The 27,389-nt window shown below is 37.5% G+C and overlaps 1 protein-coding gene across 1 annotated transcript in view; it reads left to right on the top strand.

Annotated features, from left to right (window-relative positions):
- The window catches only part of LOC307155630 (solute carrier family 2, facilitated glucose transporter member 4-like), a 46,467-nt gene extending 19,211 nt beyond the window's left edge, over positions 1-27,256 (top strand). The window contains exons 5-11 of the mRNA XM_079866410.1: positions 22,899-23,014; positions 23,177-23,339; positions 23,983-24,170; positions 24,573-24,677; positions 24,854-24,955; positions 25,352-25,555; positions 25,654-27,256. Coding sequence (XP_079722536.1) covers positions 22,899-23,014; positions 23,177-23,339; positions 23,983-24,170; positions 24,573-24,677; positions 24,854-24,955; positions 25,352-25,555; positions 25,654-25,890 — 1,115 coding nt within the window. The 3' untranslated portion in view covers positions 25,891-27,256. The remainder of the gene's footprint in view (positions 1-22,898; positions 23,015-23,176; positions 23,340-23,982; positions 24,171-24,572; positions 24,678-24,853; positions 24,956-25,351; positions 25,556-25,653) is intronic.
- Positions 27,257-27,389: the final 133 nt, after the last annotated feature.

Genomic DNA, 27,389 nt, shown 5'->3' with positions numbered 1-27,389 from the left:
ATAAGCCGTCTATTTTGAACTTCACTAAATGAACTCCCCAGACAGTCAAATTGTTCTAAACGCGAACTGCTATCTTTGCTCGGCCACTTAAACTTCAGACTTCAACTACGTGCATAATCCTGCAAGGATTTCATCTCTCACCTCCTTTTACTTGCGTCTTGATTAACGCACAAGTCGAGCATCGGCCCGCCAAGCCCCACTCTCCTTCTCCCTTTGTTCAGCCACACACCGCAGGAGCTCAGTTTCTCCAGGTAAGTTTATCCACTGCCGCAGCAGTGATGTCTCCTCTGTTCCCAGAGAAGCTCAATTTCTCTGGCTAATTTTTCTCCAATGTCGCAGCAATGATGTCTCCTCCGCTCCCACTGGAGCTCTGTTTCTCTGGCTATTTTCTCCACTGCCACAGCAGTGATGTCTCCTCCGCTCCCACTGGAGCTCTGTTTCTCTGGCTATTTTTTCCACTGCCACAGCAGTGATGTCTCCTCCGCTTCCACTGGAGCCCTGTTTCTCTGGCTATTTTCTCCACTGCCACAGCAGTGATGTCTCTTCTGCTCCCACTGGAGCTCTGTTTCTCTGGCTATTTTCTCCACTGCCACAGCAGTGATGTCTCCTCCGCTCCCACTGGAGCTCTGTTTCTCTGGCTATTTTCTCCACTGCCACAGCAGTGATGTCTCCTCCGCTCCCACTGGAGCTCTTTTACTCTGGCTAATTTCTCCACTGTCACAGCAGTGATGTCTCCTCTGCACCCGCAGGAACTCTTTTACTCTGGCTAAATTCTCCACTGCCACAGCAGTGATGTCTCTTCTGCTCCCACAGGAGCTCTGTTTCTCCAGCTAATTTTTTCTACTGCCGCAGCAGTGATGTCCCTTCTGTAGTACTTCTCTATTCATAATTAAAGAGCACTCAATCTCCTCTTTCTCCTCTTTCCTGTCTCCTCTTTCTGTCCAGCGAGCATTGGTCTCACAGCGGACGGAGTGAGAACTTTCCCAGTAGAGCACTTACTTTTTCTCTTTCATCCAGCGAGCATTTGGTCTCACAGCGGATGCAGTGTGAGAAAATCTCCTGGGCAAGCACTCATTTTCCTGTTTCCTCTTTCTGTCCAGCGAGCATTGGTCTCACAGCGGACGGAGTGAGAACTTTCCCAGTAGAGCACTTACGTTTTCTCTTTCATTCAGCGAGCATTTGGTCTCACAGCGGATGCAGTGTGAGAAAATCTCCCGGGCAAGCACTCATTTTCCTGTTTCCTCTTTCCGTCCAGCGAGCATTGGTCTCACAGCGGACGGAGTGAGAACTTTCCCGGTAGAGCACTTACGTTTTCTCTTTCATCCAGCGAGCATTTGGTCTCACAGCGGATGCAGTGTGAGAAAATCTCCCGGGCAAGCACTCATTTTCCCCTTTTCCGTTTCCTCTTTATGTCCAGCGAGCATTGGTCTCACAGCGGACATACTATGTACTTATCTCTACTCTATTCCGTCCAGCGAGCACTGGTCTCCCAGCGGATGTTGCATGTATCTGTTTCCTCCTCCTCTGTCTAGCGAGACTTGGTCTCCCAGCGGACGTTGCTTGTATCTGTTTCCTCCTTCTCTGTCCAGCGAGCATTGGTCTCCCAGCGGACGTAGCATGCATCTGTTTTCTCTTTCTCCATCCAGCGAGCATTGGCCTCCCAGCGGATGTAGCATTCATATGTTTCCTCTCTCCCATCCAGCAGGTACCGATTTCCCAGCGGACACAGCAAGAAGTCTCCCGGCTGGGCTTCCAAAATGTGTCACTCCGCCGTCGACTGATAGGACCCACCAGCCCGAAGCCGTGAGCTGCTCCTGTCGGAAGCTATATGGGCCCTCTCGGTCGGCCGTCTTTTGATCTCACTGCTCTCTCCCCCCCATTCCCAAATCTTGCTGCTCATTTGTCAGCCAGTTGGCCCGTCCGCCTAGCGCAGTGAGCTGCTCCCGCCAGAGGCAACACAGGCCCTCCTGGTCAGGCGGCATAAATTATGCTGTTCCTCATTCATCGGCAGGTATGGCTCACCCGTCCAACGCCGTGAGCTGCTCCCGTCAAGAAACAACGCGAGCCTCCCCCGACTGGTTGTTCCAAATAACGTCTGCTCCCCACTCGTGAGCCAGCAGGCCCTCAAGCAACCAGGCTTATTCTCAAATCGCCAGCCCGCCAGATTTCTGCGTTTTTGGGGGGGCTTTTTAGTCTGGCGGCTGTCCTTTGCTCTTTTTGCTTTTTTGGGGGAGTACTCTAGGTTCGGGCAGAAATTCCGAGCTCGGAGCCCTCCACCCGGACAGCACGCCAAATACGCATAACCTTTACCATAATTAGGGATGTCCCGATCCGATCACATGATCGGAAATCGGGCCCGATCACGTGTTTTCAGACTCGATCGGAATCGGACGTTACCTCCCGATCAGGACTCGGATATTCTCATTATTTTTTAACACATCAATATTTATGCGGTGGCACAGAGTTACGCCGGTTTCACATTGCACGCGTTAGTAAGCAGCGCAGGAGCAGTGCGTATGGTGAGCAGGAGCAGGACACGTGCGTTTTGCTTTCACACTAGCAGCGTTTGTCACGCGCGGCTGAACCGCGGGTTGTGTAGGCTACAGACAGAGTACTCCATAATGGATAAGTTGGCATTGCTTTTTTTCGTTTTCAAATACATTTAAGAGAAAAGACTTGTCAAGAAACTTATTTTATTCATAATTTCATTTATATAACTTTTGTTTCATCTTTGATTTTATTGTTATGGCAACAAGTTTGTTTTTGGACATTTGTTTTCTTTTTAAATTGCTGTTGGTCATTTGATTGACTGTTTAAAACACAATAGATATCTTTTTGGCTAAAACTGCGGTGTATTTTGGCCATGATCAATGTATTGTCACTTTAATTCAGCAAAAGCGGCGCAGCAAAAATAGACTCGGCGCCGAAACGATCGCGGCACTGCTGCTCTGCTCTACTACGCACTGCCGCGCCGCCTCTGCGCGCGGTGTGAATGCTCTAAAGCCTGGTTTAATCTGGTAACATGGGCGGCGAAAAAAAATACGCACTGCACGCTCTGCTAACAGTGCAGTGTGAAACCGGCGTAAGAGTTAGGAGTGCAGTCCCTAAAAGCACATTACTGGCTTTGCAAACACTGTAGCACTTTTATTTTTTATTTGTTTACATGCCTGCCGGGTATTTTAAGTTGAGGTGCTATTTGTTTATATATTAGACTTTTTTTATATTTACTGTTGCACTAAAGTCCAAAAGTGAAGAATTTATGTATTACTTGATTGTTCAAGCTACCTCACAGAAGTGCTGTTTGTTAACAGAGTTGTTGAATGTTAAAATAAGGTGAATTAAATAAAAAATAAGGAACATCCTGGATCTGTTTTTTCGCTCTTCTTTATTCTTTTTTTATGTATTAAGTATCGGATCGGGACTCGGTATCGGCAGATACTCAAAATCAAATGACTCGGACTCGGACTCGAGGGCAAAAAAACCTGATCGGGACATCCCTAACCATAATAATTATATGTAGATGTGAACTCGTGAAATTATGTTTTATTAACAAGGTTCAGGAGGAGCAGGTGCAGATAATTAACCCAATTAGCACAAGTGGAGATCAATCAGTAATCAACTCAGGACAATATAAATAACAGCAGAACCCACCTCTGTTGGTTTATTCAGCATCCCACCTCCACCCCATCTCCTCACTTTTAGTTCCATCTCCTCACTTCTAGTTCAATCTACTCTTACCAACGGGGGTACAACAGGGGTACGAGTACTCTGGGTAGTGATGGCAAAATGAGGCTTCCTGAACCACTGAGACCTCGCAGCCCATTGCTTCAGCCAAAGGTTCATTACTCGAAGCTTCATTCAGCATTGCTCACTAGTGACACCTAGCTACTGTGCAAAGAAATAGCAGACAAATTCATTCATTCTGAACCAGTGTGTGTCCCCCCCTCCCCTGGTCTGTTTTATTTCTTTATTTCTTTATTTTGTACTCACTGTTAATGCCTGTAACCTTTCATTTGCAATAATAAAAAGACCTGAGCAGACATTTGTCCATTACCTGTGTATAATATAAAATATGTAGGCTATCTTTCTCTGTCTGAATTTACTTGTGCAGAGACAACTGTCAAACACAGTTAATTAATTATTCATAAATAGTTTGAACAGCAAAAGTGACACTGTGTTGAGTGCAGTGCTTATGGTGGAGGGAGTGGAATAAAGTAAACTGCAACAGAATAGTAAAAATTGTTTCTGGGGGTTTTTGTGCTGTGAACTGTTACTAGTTTTGGTGCAGTGTTGTGCTTATTGGACTGGGGATATAGAGGTGCAAACTGCAACACAGTACTGCAGTTTGGGGTGGGTGAAGGAAGGATTACAATATATTTTTATTGAGAAACAGAATTATTTCAAGTGTGTTGGGGTTTAGACGATTCCTTTTGTCGGACCAAATCTCTCCAGCCTTGGAAAAGATCCTTTCACAAGGAACAGAAGATGCAGGGGAACATAAATGCCAGTGCCAGCTGGTATAAATGAGGATACTGATGCTTCTGTTGAGCCCAGACAGGGGAGGATCTCCTCTTTCTTGCTGGCTCCATTACCAGGAAAAAGGAAGAGGTCACAAAAAGCAAACAAATCCAAAAGGGCAATCCAGTCCAGATCCAAAAATCCAAAGCAATCCAAATAATCTTATCTAATTAATATAACAAGACTATAATATAGCTACTATAATTAATGATAACAATATGCTATAACTATTCTAACCTGATAATGTAATAATATACAGCCCTAACACATACAGTATATGACACAATAACGACAATGACAATGATAGTTATCTAACTCTCTGACACTACTACAACTGCTTCTACTACTGCTGACAACACCCACAAGGTGGCGCGAGTTTCGAACCCCCTTTTTCCAAAAGCGACACTCAGACCGAACCGATGACGTATCCACACAAACCGAGGCCTCGTTTGTAATTAGTCACGTGATTTTCGCGGTAACAACACAAGCCTCGAATCGCGGCTTCATCTGGCACGCCCACTTTTTCTCGACACAAGCTCCGACGCCTCGCTTCAAATGTCACATCACTAACTCTGGGTTCGGGCAGAAATTCCGAGCTCGGAGTGTTTTTTAATCTAGCTTTGAACTGACAGAGTGTGTCTGCTTCCCGGACAATGGTAGGAAGACTGTTCCAAAGTTTTGGTGCTAAATAGGAAAAGGATCTACCGCCAGCAGTCGACTTTGATATTCTAGGTATTATCAACTGGCCGGAATTTTGAGATTGCAATAGACGTGAAGGACTATAATGCGTTAAGAGCTCGCTCAAGTACTGCGGAGCTATAAAGCCAGCATATGGCGTAATTTAGATATATTTTTAAGATGGAAAAATGCAGTTTTACAGATACTAGACACGTGACTTTCAAATGAAAGATTGGTATCAAAGAGCACACCCAGGTTCCTAACCGACGACGAAGACTTAACAGAGCAGCCATCAAGTGTTAGACAGTATTCTAGGTTATTACGTGAGGAAGTTTTTTGTCCAATAATTAGAATCTCTGTTTTTTCAGAATTTAGAAGTAGGAAATTACTAATCATCCAATTTTTTTATATCAGCTATGCATTCAGTTAATTTTGTGAATTGGTAAGTTTTGTTAGGTTTTGAAGAAATATACAGCTGAGTATCATAGGCATAACAGTGAAAGCTAATTCCATGTTTCCTAATGATATCTCCTAATGGTAGCATGTACAGAGTGAACTGGTCCTAGTACTGAGCCTTGTGGTACGCCATACTGAACTTGTGATCGATGAGACATCTCTTCATTTACTGCTACAAACTGATAACGGTCAGATAAGTATGATTTAAACCATGCTAGTGCAATTCCACTAATGCCAACATAGTTTTCTAGTCTATTTAAAAGAATGTTGTGGTCAATGGTGTCAAATGCAGCACTAAGATCAAGTAACACTAATAGAGAGATACAACCACGATCGGATGATAAGAGCAAATCATTTGTGACTCTAACGAGAGCTGTCTCGGTACTATGGTACGGTCTAAATCTGGACTGAAAATCCTCACAGATATCATTTCTTTCAAGAAAGCAACACAGTTGTGAGGATACTGCTTTTTCTAATATCTTTGACAGAAATGTAGATTCGAGATCGGCCTGTAATTTACTAATTCTGTAGGATCAAGTTGCGTTTTTTTAACAAGCGGTTTAATCATAGCCAGCTTAAAGGTTTTTGGTACGTATCCTAGAGACAAAGACGAATTAATGATATTAAGAAGAGGATCTATGACCTCTGGGAGCATCTCTTTCAGTAGCTTAGTCGGTATAGGGTCTAACATACATGTTGTCGATTTAGATGAATTAACGAGTTTGCAAAATTCTTCCTCTCCTATAGTAATAAATGAATCAAATTTTTCCTCAGGGAGACTAAAATGCACTGCCTGATGCGATACTGTAGTAGATGGTTGCATAGTTATAATTTTGTCCCTGATATTATCAATCTTATAAGTGAAGTTCATAAAGTCATTACTGCTGTGTTGCTTGGAAACTTCTTTACTTGAAGCTTTCTTTTTCTTTGTTTAGCCACCGTTTCAAATAAATACCTAGGATTATGTTTATTTTCTTCTAATAGGGTTGAAAAATAAGCAGATCTAGCAGCTTTTAAAGCCTCTCTGTACGTAATCGAGCTCTCCTTCCATGAAATCCGAAATACCTCTAGTTTTGTTTTCTTCCAGTTGCGCTCCATTTTTCTGGCTGCTCTCTTAAGGGCCCTAGTGTGCTCGTTGTACCACGGCATTGGACTATGTTCTTTAATCTTCTTTAAGCGCAACGGAGCAACTGTGTCTAAAGTGCTGGAAAAGAGAGAGTTAAAAGTTTCTGTCGCAATATCTAGTTCTTCTAAGCTATCCGGGATGCTGAGATGATGAAACTGATTAGGAAGATTATTGATAAAGCAATCTTTAGTGGCAGAAGTGATAGGTCTAACATATTTATAACACGGAGTCGGCTTTGTAGCCTTGGCTAAATGTAATTTACACGAGACTAGATAATGATCTGAGATGTCATCGCTCTGCTGCAGAATTTCAACGGCATCAACATTTATTCCATGTGATAATATTAGATCTAGAGTATGATTACGAGAATGAGTAGGTCCTGACACGTGTTGTCTAACTCCAATTGAGTTTACAATGTCTTTAAATGCCATACCCAATGCATATTTTTCATTAATGATGTGTATATTAAAATCACCAACAATTAGCACTTTATCTGCAGTCAATATTAATTCTGATAAAAAGTTCGCAGATTCTTTGATAAAATCTTCATGGTGCCCTGGTGGCCTGTATACAGTAGCCAGCACAAATCTCAAACGTGATTTATCGTTTACACTACATATTTTTACATTAAGCACCAACACTTCAAAAGAAGTATATTTAAAACTTGATTTCTTAGTGGTTTTGAAAATATTACTATAAATTACAGCAAGACCTCCCCCTTTGCGTTTCAGACGAGGCTCATGTTTATAACAGTAATCTTGCGGAGTGGACTCATTTAAAGTAATGTAATCGTTTGGTTTTAGCCAGGTTTCTGTCAAACACAGCATATCTAGGTTATTATCTGAAATCATATCATTAACAATGAGTGCTTTTGGAGTAAGGGATCGAATATTCAGCAACCCAAGCTTTATCATTTGCTCATCTGTATTATAGCTGTTTTTTATTTGTTGAACATCAATTAAATTTTTAACCTTAGATGGGTTTGGACGTTTTTCGGGTTTCCAAATTCGGGGGAACAGACACAGTCTCTATATGATGATATCTAGTTGAAAGAGGCTCTGTGTGATGGGATTTATGTGACCTTGGTGACGTGAGGCCACTATAGCAGACAGTCGGTTAAGCCAGTCTGTCTGCTTCCTGACCTGGTGCCCAATTTGTCTTTTTTTATCTCTAAGACTATGAGCCAAATAGAGAAAAGAGCAGCACCATCCCAGGAGGGATGAATACTTTTCAACAGATCAGGTTTGCCCCAAAAACTTTTCCAATTGTCAATGAATTCTATATTATTTTGTAACTTTAATAAGGATTAATCTATGATTAATTAATACAATTAAGACTATGCAGTCATTTTACATTTGATTACTTTATTACATTTCTGCACCTGAAAATCATGAATTTTGTCATAACAGCCTGTTTTTGCAATAAAAAAAGTATCATAGCTGGTAAAAAATATTTATGGCCGGAAAATTTTCTTAAGTCACCAGCCATTGGCACACTGTAAAAAAATATTTTCATGATTTGTTATCTTAACTTTTAATCTTTTGTCAAAACAACTTAGATAATTAATGTGGTTCAGATAACATACTCAATGAACTCAAAATTTTAAGGCAACCAGGTAACTTACATTTTTAAGTTAAAGGTTTAACTTAAAAATGTAAGTTACCTGGTTGCCTTAAATTTTTGAGTTCATTGAAATTAAAAAATTGAGTTAATGCAACAAAGAGATTGGTTTAATAAATAGAAACTCAAAATATATGTTATCTGAACAACATTATCTAAGTTGATTTGACAAAAGATTATGGTTTAATAAATAGAACTTCAAAATATATGTTATCTGAACCACATTAATTATCTAAGTTGATTTGACAAAAGATTAAAAGTTGTGATAACAAATCATGAAAATATTTTTTACAGTGCAGGTGTGGCAAAAAGTTCGTTTTTGACCCTGCACACAGGTAATTAGAGATATCTCTAATTCAATTTCGACTAGTCAAAATTATATTTTATGATATCTGCATTGTACCTAGTCGGATCTGTTTTTGTGTGCAGTGAAACTGAATTTACTAAGCTCCTCCCCATTTTAATTGTATCACGTTTCAGATATCCATAAAGTAATTTTGACCAGTAAGAATGTTAATTCTAGATATTAAAATTCTTCCCAGTCACAAAGCTAAATGCACATATCTCCAAAGAAAGGTCATCCTTGTTAAAAAAAAACTAATTGTGATATCCATAATTAAATTGCAGATATCTTTAATTGAGATTTGACTAGTAATACATTACTTTCAATTTTCAATTTCAATTGACAGTATTTTGGATATATTTAAAGATGATGAATTAAATATATATTAAATTTGAATTATGACAAGTCAAACACCAGTTAGAGATATCTCGAATTAAAATTATTACTAGTGGTAATTCAATAAAAGATATCTCTAATTTAATTTTCATTAGTGAACTTGTAATTTGAGATATCTTTAATTAGAATTATGCCTTGTACAAAATCAATTTAGATATCTTTAATTAAAATTTCTTCTAGTAAAAACTCAAAACAAAAATTTGTAGATATCAGAAAATATTTTCCAATGGAAGTCAATTGGAGAATATAACTAGTCAAAATGGCATTGTAGATATCTCGAATATATTTTATGACTAGTCAAAATAACATTGTAGGTATCTTAAATCCAGTTACAAGAAGTCATAATTGCAGAATAGATATCTGGAATTGGAATTTTTAGCTGGAATTGGTTAGTTCACCTAAAGAATTAAAAATTGACTCACCCTCGAGCCATCCTAGGTGAATATGACTTTCTTCTTTCAGCCAAACACAATCTGAGTTATATTAAAAAATATCCTGGCTCTTCCAAACTTTAAAATGGGAGTGAATGTTACCCTTTAGATATTGATGCCCAAAAAAGAGCATCCATCCATCATAAAAGTACTCCATACAACTCCAGAGCAGTGGTTCTTAACCTTTTTTTACTCCAAGGCCCCCTTCTCTTTGAGTCAATACTGCAAACATACTTTGCAAAAATATCACTGCACACATTCTTTACAAAAGTACTTACTCTGCTCAGTCATACAGTAATTAAACAAATACGCACAAGTCAACCTTCCATAACAAACAAGACCACAAGGGGATGCCAATGGACTGACTAATCCATTCAGAATTATTAAACACACCAAAATACAAATGGAAAATAAAAACATTCTGAATGTGTGGAAACTCGACCAATCTAAAAGCGGGTCGATTTCATCAGTGGACAGTTCCTCTGTCAGAACAAGCAATAGTGCCTATGTTTGAAGCGGCAGGTGCCCACGGATCCTCACAAACTTCTCTAAAACACGCTTCTTCGGCGAGCAACATTCATTTTGACAACTACGTGAATATATTGAACTGTGCTAATGCAGAAATACAATGTTATAGCAATAAGTGCACATACACGGGTTTTTTTTTTTTTTCTGCGTTAATAACGGGCGTTAATGCGCGAGCATTCCCAATGTTCAACTCCAGTATGTCACAGTAATCGTCTTTACCTTCATTTCAATCGTCATCCATCAAAACTTTATTAGCGACACTGGTTTTCTTTATCCAACTGAGAAATGTAGTTCATGAAGCGGTTGGGAATCGCGATGAGAAGCAGCTTGGGCTGCTCAAAAACAATCACAGAATACGTACATGAGAGGTGGTGATTTGTTTTTTGTTTTTATTTAACGTATTAATTGAGTTCTATTATATTTAAATACATTTAAAGTAATCTCGTGGCCCCCCTGGAGGATCACTAAGGCCCCCTAATGGGCCGCGGTCCACCGCCCCCTTTAACCGCTGATTTTAGGCTTTCTTTTCAAAAAGGCTTTCTGAAGCAAAGTAATGCGTTTTTTTTTTGTAAGAAAAATATCCACATTTATAACTTTATAAACTATGATCACTGGTCTCTGGTAACGGCCGTACGCGAGCCTACACTGTAAAAATTAAAGGTGCCTGGAGGAACCTTTTGGGGTTCTTCACTTTGCCACACCGGCGGAACCGTCTGTAGATCCTCTAGGCACCCTTTAAAAAGGGGTGGTTCTCTGAGGAACCACACAGGTTTCCTGAGGAACTCTTATATGAAGCACTGTGTGGAACCACTGTGGGTGCCTCCAGGAACCAAATTTCAAATTGTTTTTTTTTTTTTTTTTGTATTAAATTAATTTCATGTTGTTACTACGGTTACCATAAACTTAAATTATAATAAACAAACTGAACCAAATTCAAAATAAGAATTGTTTATTACATATTTTAGATCCATATTAATACATACACTTCAATGCACTTGGGGAAAAAAGCTAGTAATAGATTAATATCAATGAATACACACACACACACACAAAAAAAATGTATAATACAGAAGTAACATGAATAATCAACCATGTGTATACAATAGGCTACACAAGAAAAGACATCTCAACAAAATGCATAGAAAACACATGTTCCATGTAATAAATCAATGTTAAAAATTTAAATTGACTAATTAAAAATGTCCATCTTCACTTAATTTTAAAACGTGTTTCAGTTCGTTTAAGTCTGACGCCACTGTTTCCAAGTCCAAAAGCTCTCTCAGATGCCAAAAACAAACAACAAACAGTGCTAATATGCACTCATTGTTCTGTAATATTCCTGAAAATTATGATCCTAACCTTGATCTCTATTCCGAAATCTCAGATGGTTTAGTTATTCAGCTATTTTGAATCATAAAATGTTGAAGTCTGGGATGCCGTGAGACTGGAGACTGTAATGTACACTATGGCTTTTGAAAAGCTTAAATGTGTGACTTGAATCAACAGTTCCCATAAATGGTTGTTGAGTATTCTCAATATCTAGAAACAAGATAGAGGAAGTAGAAGTAGAGGCTTCGACCCGGAAACAGTATTCCTTATGTCACAACAAGCAGAAAACATTTTCCATTTGAACAGAGTTAAGGTGCAGTAAAATTATCTGTTGTTCAGTGAATGTTCACTGGTGAATTCAGTCATTTTAATAAGAATCCACACGATCAGCAATTTTGTGTGGTGCTTCATACATTACAACGCTACACTGCTGACAATGGTCAATGGACCTTTTTGCCTGTGTAATTTCACAAAATTCACAAATGTGACGCACCTTTACTCACTGCAACATAAAATGCAAACAATAATACAATCTTCACAAGGGACATGTGAGGTACTTAACGAGTTAGAAAAGTGAAAAGGTGCATCAGCTTCATTTTCCGTGTGTTTTTCCTCTTTTCTGGTGGATGGTCCAGGCACTTCAATGATTTTCAGGTCTACAGGAGGATTTTTATTCTTGTTCAAACTTGTATTTAAGCTTACCGAGATCACTGCAAGGTACAAAATTTACTGTTAGTAAGCTTATTAAAGTGATAGTTGTGAAATTTAAATAATTTCCTCAGCCTTGTGACGTTCCAAACCTGTTTGACTTTCTGTCTGTGGAACCCAAAAGCAGATCTCAGGCATAATGCAACCCCTGTCACCATTCGCTTTCACTGCATGAAACACAAGCAGAAAAAAATTGTGTAAATCATTCATGAAACCATTCTTATGCACACTTGTCTAGTTCAATTCAATGCAACAATTTATGTAAAAATGGTTAAGCTCCAAAAATGTCCCAGAAAAGATCCTAAAAATAATCAATGAATTCACAACTCATGTGTTATGGTTTGTGTTGTACCGGTAAGTCTTATTAAGCCATTTAATAGCTTTTTCCTTTTTTTGTCGAAAAAGACCAAACTTGAAGTTATAATTCAGGGTTCAAATGTCTTATATTCAAATGCATATGATTAAGGTATAGCCTATAAAAAATGCATAGCATTATTGGCTCCAAACCTGTGATATTACATGAATGTAACATGAATGAGATTTGAGAGCATGAGGGAAGAAGATTTTCAGAGAATAACTGATTAAAAAACACAAGTACACAGTCAAACAATACAATTGCACACAGAGAAAGTTCATAGTAATAAAGTACTTGCATGTGGTGCAGGTACTTACTGTAATTCAATGTTGCCACTGAAACATTGTACTGGTTGTTCTGGGGAAACAAAATAACAAAGCTGATTATTCACTACACAATATTTATTGACGACTAAATGGATTCAAAATGGTATTTGAGAGAATGAGGGCACCTGTAGTATAGTAAGTAAAGTTAGGCTAAACAAAAACAGACCAAACTATATTAACCTGCTTTTGTTATTCATAACAAACACCAATGACGACAGCAGGAATCAGCTAAATTAGTTAGGCTGTAGGTTATATCAGCAATTTGAAGACACAGTTGTACAGAATATGTTGAATTGAATGACTAACTTTAAATCAATCCAAGACAATAAGTCAATAATTTCCATTTGGTCATTAGATCAACGTAGAAAAAACATCGCTGCTAAAACCTTCATACCAGATAGGCCTACTGTACAATAAACGAGTGGTAAACACTGTAAAAACGTAGTAATGTATAATACATTTAGTTTATATATATGTGTGTTCGAATATATAGTGAGTATTTATATTTCTTTGTCGAGTTTACAAACCTTGTAACGGAGAGCCGAACAAACGGCGGAAGATGCGCAGGCTTTGATGAGGAGAGCCGTTACTTTCAAATTCGATGACGTCGATCAGCTGAGCTTTGTTGCGCGCGAGCAGCGCGAGCATCACTGAAGTGACGACAGCAGAGGAATAGCAGCAGTTTCGTGACTGAATAAAACCTTTATCCTCCTGGTTCTTCTTCTTCAAATAATAATTTATGAAGAAGTAAAAAATATTATTTTATTACTATTATTTATTCAATAATAATTCATGATTTTTTTTATATTATTATTATTTAGTGTTGTTTGTTATTGGTTTAAATTAATCAATAAAATAGGCCTATACTAAATAAATGTAAGCTACCCAGGTGAAAAAGACGTAGGCTACTGTTAAATGTATTAAAATGCATTAAAGTAGGTTATATTTGTATTGAAGGCCTACTAAAAACACACTCAAGTACATTTTTTAGTAGCCTACGTATTTTTCACCTGGGTATATATACTGAATCAAACTTAAGTAATAATAGGATAATAATAATATCATTCTGGCCTCACTGAACCACTTAGTTCCTCCAGATGCTGGCTTTAACATAAGAGATCCTCCAGGAACCACTTAAATGTTAAAAGATCTTCCAATAACCCTTTTATCACATTCAAGTTCCTCTATATTCCCCCAAAGCACTTCCAGGTCTCATAGTAATAAAAAGGTGACTCCAGAACCTCTGAACTAAATACAAAGTGCTTAAAGGATCCCATAAGTTCCAGCAAGAACCTCAAATATTGTCAATGCTCCTCCAGTAACCCTACTATAGGAGAAAGAGCTTTGAGGCACCTAAATTACATTTTGAAGTTCCTTGAGTATCCGACAGGATATTTGAGGCTCCTTTAGTTTTTACAGTGTAGTTCTGGCGGAAGAGTGACCTCTGACCCCCTAAGCAGAGAGTTGAAGTACTACAGGTATATTTGGAAATCTAAGCAATTCTTGCCGCTCACCATTCTTAAGTTAAGGATTTGGATGTTTTTTGACTGGTGCTCTTTTATATGTTAATGATATTAACTAGGTGGCGTTTAAAAAGTGGAAATCTGAAACCATTCAGCTCTGCACAATTTCAAGAACATTTGCGATTTACAGATTTTACATCTAAAAGAGAGGCGTACGTGCGTTTTTTTGGCCATTCGTTCTCTGAATCGCACATTTGAGAAATGACCGTAATATCAAAGGTAGGACGGTTTCTATGCAACATTTTATAAATGAGGCCCACAGTCTTGATTTATCAGTAACTCTTTGCTGAATGTGTTTCATAGTTGTACACAGTGGAATTTAATTAAAGAGTCTTGGATGCTATGTAAACAGAATTAAATTTCTTTATTTCATCTCTTTAATAATTTAGAATTATTTAATTCTGTCAGAGCTGATAGTCTAATTTGGGTAGCGCACCGATATGTAGGCCTAGTCCAGTTTTGCTTCAAGCGGCACAAGTTTGAATCCCTCCTCATCCTTTGAACTTTGCTTTCTGTCCCGTCTACAACTGAATAAAGGCAAAGATAATTATTTAACTATTTAATGAGGGCAAAATCTCCACTGTGCAGAGAAAGAAAGTTCATACTTGTTAAGAGAGAAATTAGACACTTTTTATATGGAAAAGGCCAAAGGGGCATTTGTTAGGTCCAGAGCCAAATGGCTAGAAGCCGGGGAAAAAACTCAGCATATTTTTTCAATTTGGAAAAAAAACGAGGCGAACTTCCTCTTTGTATATTGATGACACTGTTGTATCAGATAAAAAAAGAATTTCAAAATTTGTTTCAGACTTTTATCAAAAACTATATACATCATCCTTTAACCCTAATTCCAGTGCTTTATTTTTTAGTAAGATACATCTCTTCATTCAATGTGTAAGTATAAATAACAAAAACCTGTGTGAAGAGGAGATGTCATTAAATGAATTAGATAATATCATTTAAAAAAACTCCTTTTAACAAAAGCCCAGGACCTGATGGTTTGCCTTTTGAGTTTTACAGAGTTTTTTGGGAAGATGTTAGAGAATTTATTTTGAATGTGTTTAATGAGTGTGCAACAAATGGAGAACTTACAGAATCTATGAAACAGGGATTACACTAATTCCAAAACCTAATAAAGACGTGTTGCACTTAGATAACTGGCGCCCAATTACGCTACTTAACTCAGATTACAAATTATTAGTGTCGCTGTATGCAAATAGGTTAAAACCATGTTTGGAGGAAATCATTTCTGTCACCCAGTCTGGATTTATGAAAGGAAGATATATTTCAAATAACATCAGACTGGTGTTAGATCTTCTAGATTATTCATATCTGATAAATGAGGAAGCTCTTATTTTGTTTTTAGATTTTTATAAGGCTTTTGATACCGTGGAGCACAATTTCATATATCAAGTTCTACGTCAATTTGGTTTTGTCCCAACTTTTACTAATATGATCCACACATTTTATAACAATATCTCTGTCACTGTTGTGTTCTGTTTGTTTTTCATTGGACTTGTCTTTCCATAATTTTCAGTTCAGTTAATTCACCTGTGTCTAGTTAATTATCTGTTCCACCTGTTTCTGTAATTAGTGTTCATCAGTGTCTGTATTTAGTTCCCTCAGTTCAGTTAGTCCTTGTCCGTTCTTGTCTATGGTGAGTCAGAGTCAGAGTCAGAGTCTTGTAAACCTTCTGCCTGTATGTGCCTATCTGAGTGATTAGTAAACTGTATGTATTGAAGCCATTGGCCTCTTTGTCTTCTTCAACCGACACCACACCCTGACAATCTCAAGTAGTGTTTCTTTACCGGGCGGTACATCCTCTCGTTTCGTTATCCAAAGAGGCATTAGACAGGGATGCCCTATTTCCCCGTTTTTATTTGTATTAGTTTCTGAAACTTTACATCTTTACACTGCTCATTGCTCTCAAATTAAAGGTATTGAGATAGGTGATTTTACTTTAATATTAGTCAACTCACCGATGATACTTATTTATTTCTGAATAACAAAGATCAGGTCCCTGTTATTCTAGAGGCACTTGAACTGTTCTCTGATGCCTCTGGTCTATCAGTGAACCAGTCTAAGAGTGAGATTATGGCTGTTCACCATCTGAATGATTCTGGTATATCTGGAATACAGGTGAAACAGGTAGTCAGATACTTGGGTATCGTAATTAGCAAATCAGCCTCAGGGAGAATTACAGAATTTTTTTCACAAAGAAAAACAAGGAATATTTTTAACTGCTGGCTCCAAAGAAATTGATCTATTCAAGGTCGTGTTTTGATTTCCAAGGCTGAGGGATCTCCAGACTTATATATCCTGCATTAGCTCTTTATGTAGATTATAAAATGTGTACAGCAACTGACAAAATATATTTAAATTTATCTGGAGAGGCAAGACAGAGTATGTTAAAAGGAAAACCATAATTAGAAGTGTATCAGAAGGAGGATTAAATGCTTTAGATTTTGAAACTATTAATAATATGTTTAAAATTAACTGGATCAAGCACTGTCTTTGTGAGAAGAATGTTCCATGGTTCTTTATCCCCAAGCTAGTCTATAATAAATGTGGTGGTCTTAATTTTTTACTTACTTGTGATTTTAAATGCACTAAACTCCAAATTAAGTTGTCTAATTTTCACAAACAAGCTTTGGATGCGTGGAAGTTAGTCTTACAAACACAATTTTACTCCCCCTCCCTGTGTTATTTGGAATAATCAATATATATTATTCAAAAACAAGACTTTATTTTGGAGTGAGTGGTTTGAAAGGTTTAATTTTTGTTACAGACACAAAGCAAAATATATGTTAATTGTCAAGTCAAGTCAAGTCATCTTCATTTATATAGCGCTTTTAACAATGTAGATTGTTTCAAAGCAGCTTTACAGAGATAAGCGTATAATTTAAGGTAACAGAGATTGTTCTGGCTTTACAGCAGAGTTAAGTTATTTTCCATCTAAAGCTAGTTTTGATTGATTTGCTTCCGTCGCAACGATCATTTGTTATTAAACCAGGGGCCGCTAAGACGACACCATTCCCTCTACACAGACTTTAAACGCAAACCTGTGAGAAACGCTGATGGCGTTCACATGCGCATTTAGAATGGGTTCTATAGTTATGTGCGTTTGAAAATACGCAGGTTTGGAATTCCCTACAAGCCAAGCCTAAACAAAGTACTTGTCTTTCCTTATAAATTTTGATAAAGAATTTTATTTTATTTTGTTGCTTTGGGGTAGGAACGCGAAACGAGTTTTCCCGACAACGCCTTATCTGTATAGTGGTAGAGGGATCCTCCATAGGGAGAGACTAGTTGGCACTTCAGCACTGCGTTGTCATCGGTCCAGGCGAAGGTCCTTCGTCAGATCTGGATACGGCCTGGATCCGGCAGGCTGCAGGAAAACCTCGGGATAAACACAGACACTAAAATTAGCGTAGATGCCATTCTTCTCATGATGTAACGAGTACATCAGGATTTATGGGAAGTGTTCCCGGTTCCGGCTGACCTAATCTATGCAGCCTAACATTAAATTATAGAAGTCTATAATGTATTATGTGAATGCTAGGTCAAAGAGATGTGTCTTTAATCTTGCTTTGAACAGACAGAGTGTGTCTGCTTCCCGGACAATGGTAGGAAGACTGTTCCAGAGTTTTGGTGCTAAGTAGGAAAAGGATCTACCGCCAGCAGTCGATTTTGATATTCTAGGTATTAGTAACTGGCCGGAATTTTGAGATTGCAATAGACGTGACGGACTATAATGCGTTAAGAGCTCGCTCAAGTACTGCGGAGCTAAACCATTTAGTGCTTTGTAAGTAATCAGCAATATTTTAAAATTTATGCGATGTTTAATAGGGAGCCAATGCAGTTTTGACAGAACTGGGCTAATATGGTCATACTTCCTGGTTCTGGTAAGAACTCGAGCTGCTGCGTTTTGAACCAGCTGTAGTTTGTTTATTAAGCGTGCAGGGCAACCACCCAGTAGAGCATTACAATAATCTAGCCTTGAGGTCATGAACGCATGAACTAATTGTTCCGCATTTGTCAATGAGAGCATATGGCGTAATTTAGATATATTTTTAAGATGGAAAAATGCAGTTTTACAGATACTAGACACGTGACTTTCAAATGAAAGATTGGTATCAAAGAGCACACCCAGGTTCCTAACCGACGACGAAGACTTAACAGAGCAGCCATCGAGTGTTAGACAGTATTCAAGGTTATTACGTGAGGAAGTTTTTTGTCCAATAATTAGAAACTCTGTTTTTTTCAGAATTTAGAAGTAGGAAATTACGAGTCATCCAATTTCTTATATCCGCTATGCATTCCGTTAATTTTGTGAATTGATAAATTTCGTTAGGTTTTGAAGAAATATAGACCTGAGTATCGTCGGCATAACAGTGAAAGCTAATTCCATGTTTCCTAATGATATCTCCTAATGGTAGCATGTACAGAGTGAACAGCAGCGGTCCTAGTACTGAGCCTTGTGGTACGCCATACTGAACTTGTGATCAATGAGACATCTCATCATTTACTGCTACAAACTGATAACGGTCAGATAAGTATGATTTAAACCATGCTAGTGCATTTCCCGTAATGCCAACATAATGTTCTAATCTATTTAAAAGAACGTTGTGGTCAATGGTGTCAAATGCAGCACTAAGATCAAGTAACACTAATAGCGAGATACAACCACGATCGGATGATAAGAGCAAATCATTTGTGACTCTAACGAGAGCTGTCTCGGTACTATGGTACGGTCTAAATCCGGACTGGAAATCCTCGCAGATATCATTTCTTTCAAGAAAGGAACACAGTTGTGAGGATACTGCCTTTTCTAATATCTTTGACAGAAAAGGTAGATTCGAGATTGGCCTGTAATTGACTAATTCTGTAGGATCAAGTTGCGTTTTTTTAACAAGCGGTTTAATCATAGCCAGCTTAAAGTTTTTTTGTACGTATCCTAGAGACAAAGATGAATTAATGATATTAAGAAGAGGATCTAGGACCTCTGGAAGTATCTCTTTCAGTAGCTTAGTTGGTATAGGGTCTAACATACATGTTGTCGATTTAGATGATTTAATGAGTTTAGTAAATTCTTCCTCTCCTATAGCAACGAATGAATCAAATTTTTCCTCAGGGAGACTACAATGCACTGCCTGATGCGATACTGTAGTAGACGGTTGCATAGTTATAATTTTGTCCCTGATATTATCAATCTTATAAGTGAAGAAGTTCATAAAATCATTACTGCTGTGTTGCTTGGAAACTTCTGGGCTTGAAGCTTTATTTTTCGTTAGTTTAGCCACCGTTTCAAATAAATACCTAGGATTATGTTTATTTTCTTCTAATAGGGTTGAAAAATAAGCAGATCTAGCAGCTTTTAAAGCCTCTCTGTAAGTAATTGAGCTCTCCTTCCATGAAATGCGAAATACCTCTAGTTTTGTTTTCTTCCAGTTGCGCTCCATTTTTCTGGCTGCTCTCTTAAGGGCCCGAGTGTGCTCGTTGTACCACGGCGTTGGACTATTTTCTTTAATCTTCTTTAAACGCAACGGAGCAACTGTGTCTAAAGTGCTGGAAAAGAGAGAGTTAAACGTTTCTGTTGTAATATCTAGTTCTTCTAAGCTATCTGGGATGCTGAGATGATGGAACTGATCAGGAAGATCTTTAGTAAGCAACCTTAACAAGCAATCTTTAGTAGCAGAAGTGATAGGTCTCACATATTTGAAACACGGAGTCGACTTTGCAGCCTTGGCTAAATGCAAATTACACGAGACTAGATAATGATCTGAGATGTCATCGCTCTGCTGCAGAATTTCAACGGCATCAACATCTATTCCATGTGATAATATTAGATCTAGAGTATGATTACGACGATGAGTAGGTCCTGACACGTGTTGTCTAACTCCAATTGAATTTACAATGTCTTTAAATGCCAATCCCAATGCATCTTTTTCATTATCGATGTGTATATTAAAATCACCAACAATTAGTACTTTATCTGCAGTCAATATTAATTCTGATAGAAAGTCCGCAAATTCTTTGATAAAGTCTGTATGGTGCCCTGGTGGCCTGTATACAGTAGCCAGCACAAATCTCAAACGTGATTTATCGTTTACACTATATATTTTTACATTAAGCACCAATGCTTCAAAAGAATTATATTTAAAACTTGATTTCTTAGTGTTTTTGAAACTATTACTATAAATTACAGCAACACCACCCCCTTTGCGTTTCAGACGAGGCTCATGTTTATAACAGTAATCTTGCGGGGTGGACTCATTTAAAGTAATGTAATCGTTTGGTTTTAGCCAGGTTTCTGTCAAACACAGCACATCTAGGTTATTACCTGAAATCATATCATTAACAACGAGTGCTTTTGAAGTAAGCGATCGAATATTCAGCAACCCAAGCTTTAGCATTTGCTCATCTGTATTATAGCTGTTTTTTATTTGTTGAACATCATTTATTTGTTGAACACCAATTGTACCAAATGGTAGACTATTTTCCACTGAGTTAAAGGTTTTTTACGATTCTCTGACTCTGACAATACAGAACAATCGTAAAGCTGTTATAACAGCTTTCAACAATTGGGATGTCTTATAAGACATCCCAATTGTTGAAAAGGATAATTGATGTATTAGTTATTATGATTGATTTTCTGATGCAAGATGCAGAGTTGTGAATTTGTATAGACTCAAGTGTTTTGCATATCTCTGTATTCCCCTATTGTTATTGCAATAAAAAAAAAAATCTCCAGTGTTACCTATTTTATTTATAATCTTGCCATTTATAAATAAATAATTTCAAATAGAAAAAATTTCAGGGAAACGCGGACGGAATGGCGGAATCCAGTCATTAAAACGTGGAATGGCTTTGCAGAATTTGGCATTTATAAATAAATATAAAAAATATAGGAGATTTGCAATAGCAGGGGATTCATGGAGATACTGTAGATTGTTACAGGGAAAGGTCTGTGCTGGCTTGGTTTTCTTGCTGTGTTGTGCATCACTTCAATAGAATGGGTTCATTGCACTGGGATGGAAATGTATGGCAGCAGTATCAGGGTGCAGCTGACACCAGACGAGTCCCATCACATGGTGTCAGTCACTCACCACTGCTAAAAGTCAAGTCAAGTCAAGTCACCTTCATTTGTATAGCACTTTTAACAAGATTGTTTCAAAGCAGCTTTACAGTGATAATAGGAAATGAAAATAATAGAGATTGATTTGGCTTTACAGCAGTTCTAGAATAAAGTTATTGTCTAGCTAAAGTAAGTTTTTGATTGATTCACTTCCGTTGCAAAGAGCATTAGTTATTAACTTAGGTGACGCTTAAACAGAAAACCTCCAACGCGCTCCAGACGCTCACATGCACAACAACGGTGCTTGGTGGTTCGAGAACGCAAACTTTGAAATAGGTTCTAAGGTGCAAGTTTTTTTTGTTTGTTTTTTTAAAAAAACATTACGATTTCCGTGTAAACTTCAAAAACGTGAATCTGTGAAAACGATGAAGGCGTGCACATGCATATTAAAAGGTACATGTAATAGGGGAGAGACTTTTTGACTTTTTTCAGTTTGTGTAAATCTACTTAGGGTTCAGAGTATTAATTTTTTCCCACATTAATTTCCCACATGTCTAGTACAATTATGTGATTTTGTTTTATTAATCCAGTGTATACTTTTTTCTTGATATACCCCAAAAGAAGGGAAGTGACTTGTGACAACATGCCCCATAGGTGGGGCACATTGTAACATGACCATATGACTGCTTAAAATGTTATCTAATAAAAAAAAATAAAAAAAAAATACAAGACAAACTAAAATATTTTCTCAATAAAATACAATTATTAACTTTTTCATATAAAATAATGTCATTTTTTAATAATTAAAAATAAAAAAAATTTGAGTTTGACAACGAACACACCGGAAAACACAGCTATACAACATAGTTCAAAACATAATACTAATTAATAATTTCTGAACATTGACTCTCAGTCTTTATTCACCTTTTTCTCATGTTTTCTCAATAGAATTCATATAGAATAGAATATTTCATAGTTCTAATAGGGGCACACTGTAACAGTGTGTTACAACGTGCCCCACCTGCGCAACTGGGATTTAAACCCTGCTAGTGTCTTCTGCTACTGAACGAAGCATTAAATAACTATCTCAACTGTTAAATAACATATTGGAGATTAAAATAATATCAGATTTGTCTAATTTTAAATAAACACAAAAATAGAGATGAAAAATTAACATAAGTAAGAAATTTACTTTTGCTATGGTTAAATAAATGTTCAGTGATATCTTCCAAATATTTCTGAATTTTGGTGCAATTTTTTCTCTATATAGTGTTGATATAGCAACTAGTAAAAACACTTTTCGTCATGCTTGTGTGGAAGTATTTTAAAACAAGTGTGTTACAACTAGCCCTGCGTTACGTTGTGCCCCGCTCACCCCTACTGAAAACTAGTAGTAATAGCTGCTGAATTTCTTTTGTCGTCACAGGAATTTATTACAATTTTACTGTTTATATTCAGAGAACTCGTTTTTCTTTTTCTTCATAAGGGTTGGCATCGGGATTGGTGCCAATGTATGTGGGTGAGATTGCCCCTACCAGTCTAAGAGGAGCTCTGGGCACCCTGCACCAGCTGGCCATCGTCACAGGCATTCTTATCGCCCAGGTACAGTAAACTTAAGTTCTGTTTTTTCCCCTTTATATTAATTTTCAAAATTCTTTTGAGCTCATAACTACTGAGACTGGTCTCCAGTCCTTTATTATTTCATTTTCAATATTTTTATTTTTCACTCATTTCTCATTATCAATGTCATGATCTTCTCTTCAGATCTTAGGGCTGGAGTCTCTGTTGGGCAATGAGCAGCTGTGGCCGGTTTTGCTGGGTGTTACAGTTCTACCTACAGTCCTGCAGATGACGCTGTTGCCTTTCTGTCCAGAGAGCCCGCGCTTCCTCTATATCATCCGCTGCCGAGAGCACCATGCAAAGAGCGGTGAGGAGTCATGGGTCATTTCTACAGTTTGGTGCATTATTGTCCCCATAAACCACTGCATATTTTACATAAAATGTTAATCAACTTTCATACCATATGGGTTTTCCTGCATAAATGTGCCCCAATGAATAAATATGAATACCAAACACTTCATGCTGAGAAGGTGCACAGGAGCAGTGCCATACAAAGCATTTGAGATGTCTGAACATTTATATTTTAGAAAAAAATCCAAGGCAGTTATTCCAGTCCAAAACAGTTAAAAGCCATTATGTACATCATGGCTCACACTAGAAACATAAAAAAATTGCACCCTGGTGCCCCTGACACACTCCGAGGAAGGCTGAATGGCCAAAATGCATCAGTATGCAGTGTTTTAGTCCTTTTTATTGTTTCTAGTGTGAGCCATGATGTAAATAAAGGCTTTTTAACTATTTTGGACTTAGATTTTTTTTCCTAAAAAATATGTTTGAAACCCAACCAAAGAGCATCTTCTTGGAACATTTGTCTGAACATTTGTTTAACCTATATGTCATATCACAAATATTTCTATTAGTATGTAGTCCTACGTTTAATATAATTTAAGAATTTTTAAATGGTAAACTAAATTCATTGAGCACTTCAGCTTATTTCCTCTCTTCTTCAGCTTTGCGGCGTCTGACTGGCCGTCTGGAGGTCAGTGATGACTTGGCTGAGATGAAGGAGGAAAAGAGGAGGATGGAAATGGAGAGGAAAGTGTCCATTCCTGAGCTCTTTCGCTCTCCTCTGTACCGGCAGCCCATTATCATCTCTATCATGCTGCAGCTCTCTCAGCAGCTGTCAGGAGTTAATGCTGTGAGTGCTACAGTTGTCAAAAAAAAAAATTTGCTCCGTGATCTAAAAAAAGAAAGATGAACTGAGATTAGTTTAAAGTTTTTAAAAAAGTTGCATGCAGCTCTTCTACAGGGTTTGAGTACCTTTGCTCCATTACCTGAATTAGTTTTCTAAAATTACTTAATGTAAATGTAACTGACCCTTCGTAATATGGTGGCGCAAAAAAAGAAAGAGTTGGGCTAAACGATTAATGTTTAAATGTAATCATTTATCACCACTAAGGGAAAAGAAGACTTTTAATACATTTTAATTTATGGCAGTAAAGATGTTTTTTTTTAGAACAGTAAATTGAAACAAACTGAATTTGTGTGCGACATGTTTTTGAACCAATTCTCACACTTGCTCTTGCATTTCACTGCTCAGATCTTCTATTATTCTACTGACATCTTCAAGAAGGCTGGGGTGGAGAGTCCGGTTTACGCCACCATAGGTGCTGGAGTTGTCAATTGTGCTTTCACTATAGTCTCGGTATGTTATAAAAAAAAAATAATAATTAATATATAATATTAAATAAAAAATAAATAAAAAAAATTCAAACAATATGAACAACATTATTAGCATGAACCAAGCCAAACTACAAATTATTATGTGATGCCGATTACTGACATCGCTCACTGTCTATTGCTCACTTGTTCAATCTACAGGTCTTCCTGGTCGAGCGGATGGGTCGCCGGACACTCCACATGCTTGGACTTGCTGGAATGTGCATCTGTGCCATCATCATGACAATTGCCCTCACATTACTGGTCAGCCCAAAATACTAATCAGGAATAGGATGGCAAAATATATGGCAAATATGTTGTTGTTTTTTTATTTTGTATTTCCCTTTTAACTATTTGCATATAAATAGTTACTGGAAAAAGTACTCTTAATTTAGAGAAAATCACTTGACAAAGTCAGAAGGCTGGTTGTAAAATGCTCAAATACATTTGTTTAGCATTTTTCCTTGTCAGTGAATGCTGTCAAAATTATCATCACTTTTTAATGTCTGGTCCAACTTGAATCTTTAAAATGTGGAAAATGACAGAGTGAACTTTTGTTTTGTAGTATATAGACAATGAAGAAGATATAACTGTAAAAAAACAACTCTGCTTTAGAAAAGATGATGTATCATTAACAATTTTTTCTTTGTTTATTAACAGGAGACTGTGCCATCAATGAGCTACATTAGCATGATGGCCATTTTTGGTTTTGTGGCCTTCTTTGAGGTAGGGCCAGGTCCTATCCCTTGGTTCTTTGTGGCTGAACTCTTCTCACAAGGTCCCAGACCAGCAGCCATGGCAGTAGCTGGCTGCTCCAACTGGACTGCCAACTTCATCATTGGCATGGGCTTCCCGTATGTTGCTGTAAGTGCAGAGGAAACGTTGTTTTATTCTGGATTTCAATTTTCCGATATATCAAATGTGTCTTAAAATCTATCAAACTCAATCTCTCCTTACCACAGAACCTATGTGGTCCATACGTTTTCCTGATCTTCGCTGTGCTTCTCCTTTTCTTTCTGGTCTTCACATTCTTACGAGTTCCTGAGACACGAGGCAAGACTTTTGACCAGATCTCAGCCACCTTCCATGGTCATCCACAAAACATGATGGATATGGACCTGGATATGGACCTGGACATGGATCAAGGGAAACACAGTACAGAGCTAGACTACCTAGGATCTGATGGGACAGAGAACTGAAGCCTGAGAACGAGAGAAATTGTGGATGGGGGCCAGAATCACCACAATTTACCATTCTTTGTGGCTTGAAGAGGAAAATGCATACCATGAAGACATTACTACTCAGAAGAGACTATGTGGTCTTTGGAAATTAAGTATTATAAAGAAGAATGTTGGACTTTGGGAGAAAGTGCAATGTTGTTTGAAAAGGAGCAAGACTTGAGATTTGGAACTCTGCACTTTAACTGCACAAAGGTTTCCATACACCACAAAGCCAGCTATGGTTTTGCATACAACTAGTAGATCATAGACTGTTGTTTTCATTTTAGCGTTATCTTAGGATAATGGACCCTTTTCACATTTCCAGGGTTTTGTGAAGCGTAAGTCTTCATAGTTGGGTAAACGGTGAATGGGAGACAACAGCAAATATAATTTTGTATTTCTATCTGCTTTAATAGCAAAGGCAAAAACATCTATGATAGCGTTTTAATAACTTTCCAAAAGAGTGAAAAATATACAGAGATTGATTACAGTAGTCAGAAGAGAATAAGATGTCAAATTAGCTGCCACTCCCTCAGCGTTGATTAATTTGTGTCATTTACTGCCAACCAAGATAATATAACAAAGTATAGCATTATGTGTATTCAGTAAAATAAAAAAACTTTACTATATTTGCGATGTTGATAACTGCGGAAAAGCATCATTACAGTCTGTGAAAAGGGTCCATGAAACGCTCTAATACTGATTAGTAACAAACTGTCAAATGCTTTCAAAGTTTTTGCACAAAGCAAAAATTTTACCGGTAGATATTTAATGCTTATATAATACACTATCCTCAACACACATTAGAGAAACTAGTTATTTCAAACCTTCAATATTTTAATGACAGAACCAAACATCAAAACATGCACATTTTGTAATTTCAGACATGTATAACTTCATAGGAAATTGTTTGTGCTTAATATATAGAGAACATTTCTTATTCACTATATATATATATAGAGTTTCACTGAGAAATTAAATGTAAGATGTGTGCCGTCTGATGAGTGAAAAAAAAAGCTGACCTATATTCCTTATATTTTGACTTATATCGTCACTATATGCCACATTCTGAAGTGTAACTTTAACTTATTTATATGATGGAATAAAACATGTTTTTGTTCTGACAAACCAACTGTACATTTACAAGCACAGGAAGTGTGATCAGCTTTTCAACAAGGTTTGGCACAACAGAACATGGATAAATTAAACTTGTCTGTCAAGTATGACCTGGTCAACAACAACAACAACAACAACAAAAAAAGAAGAGTCAGGAGGAGAGTCAGCAAATAATTTATTTACTTTACTGGCATTGCACAAAATCCCCACCAAAGTAAAGTACATAACAAAAGAAAAGAAAAAAGGGATTTGATTGGATGCATGTTTTCCCCTTTTATCAAGTTACAAGTAAGAGAAGAGTCTGTGCTGTGCTCATCACACTGGATGGCATTTCCTCTTTGATGAACTTAAAGTAGCCGAAC

This window comes from Squalius cephalus (assembly GCF_949319135.1).
Source record: "Squalius cephalus genome assembly, chromosome: 3".
NCBI lineage: Eukaryota > Metazoa > Chordata > Actinopteri > Cypriniformes > Leuciscidae > Squalius > Squalius cephalus.
The sequence above is the reverse complement of the archived record's forward strand: the minus strand, read 5'-3'. Positions and strand labels throughout refer to the sequence as shown.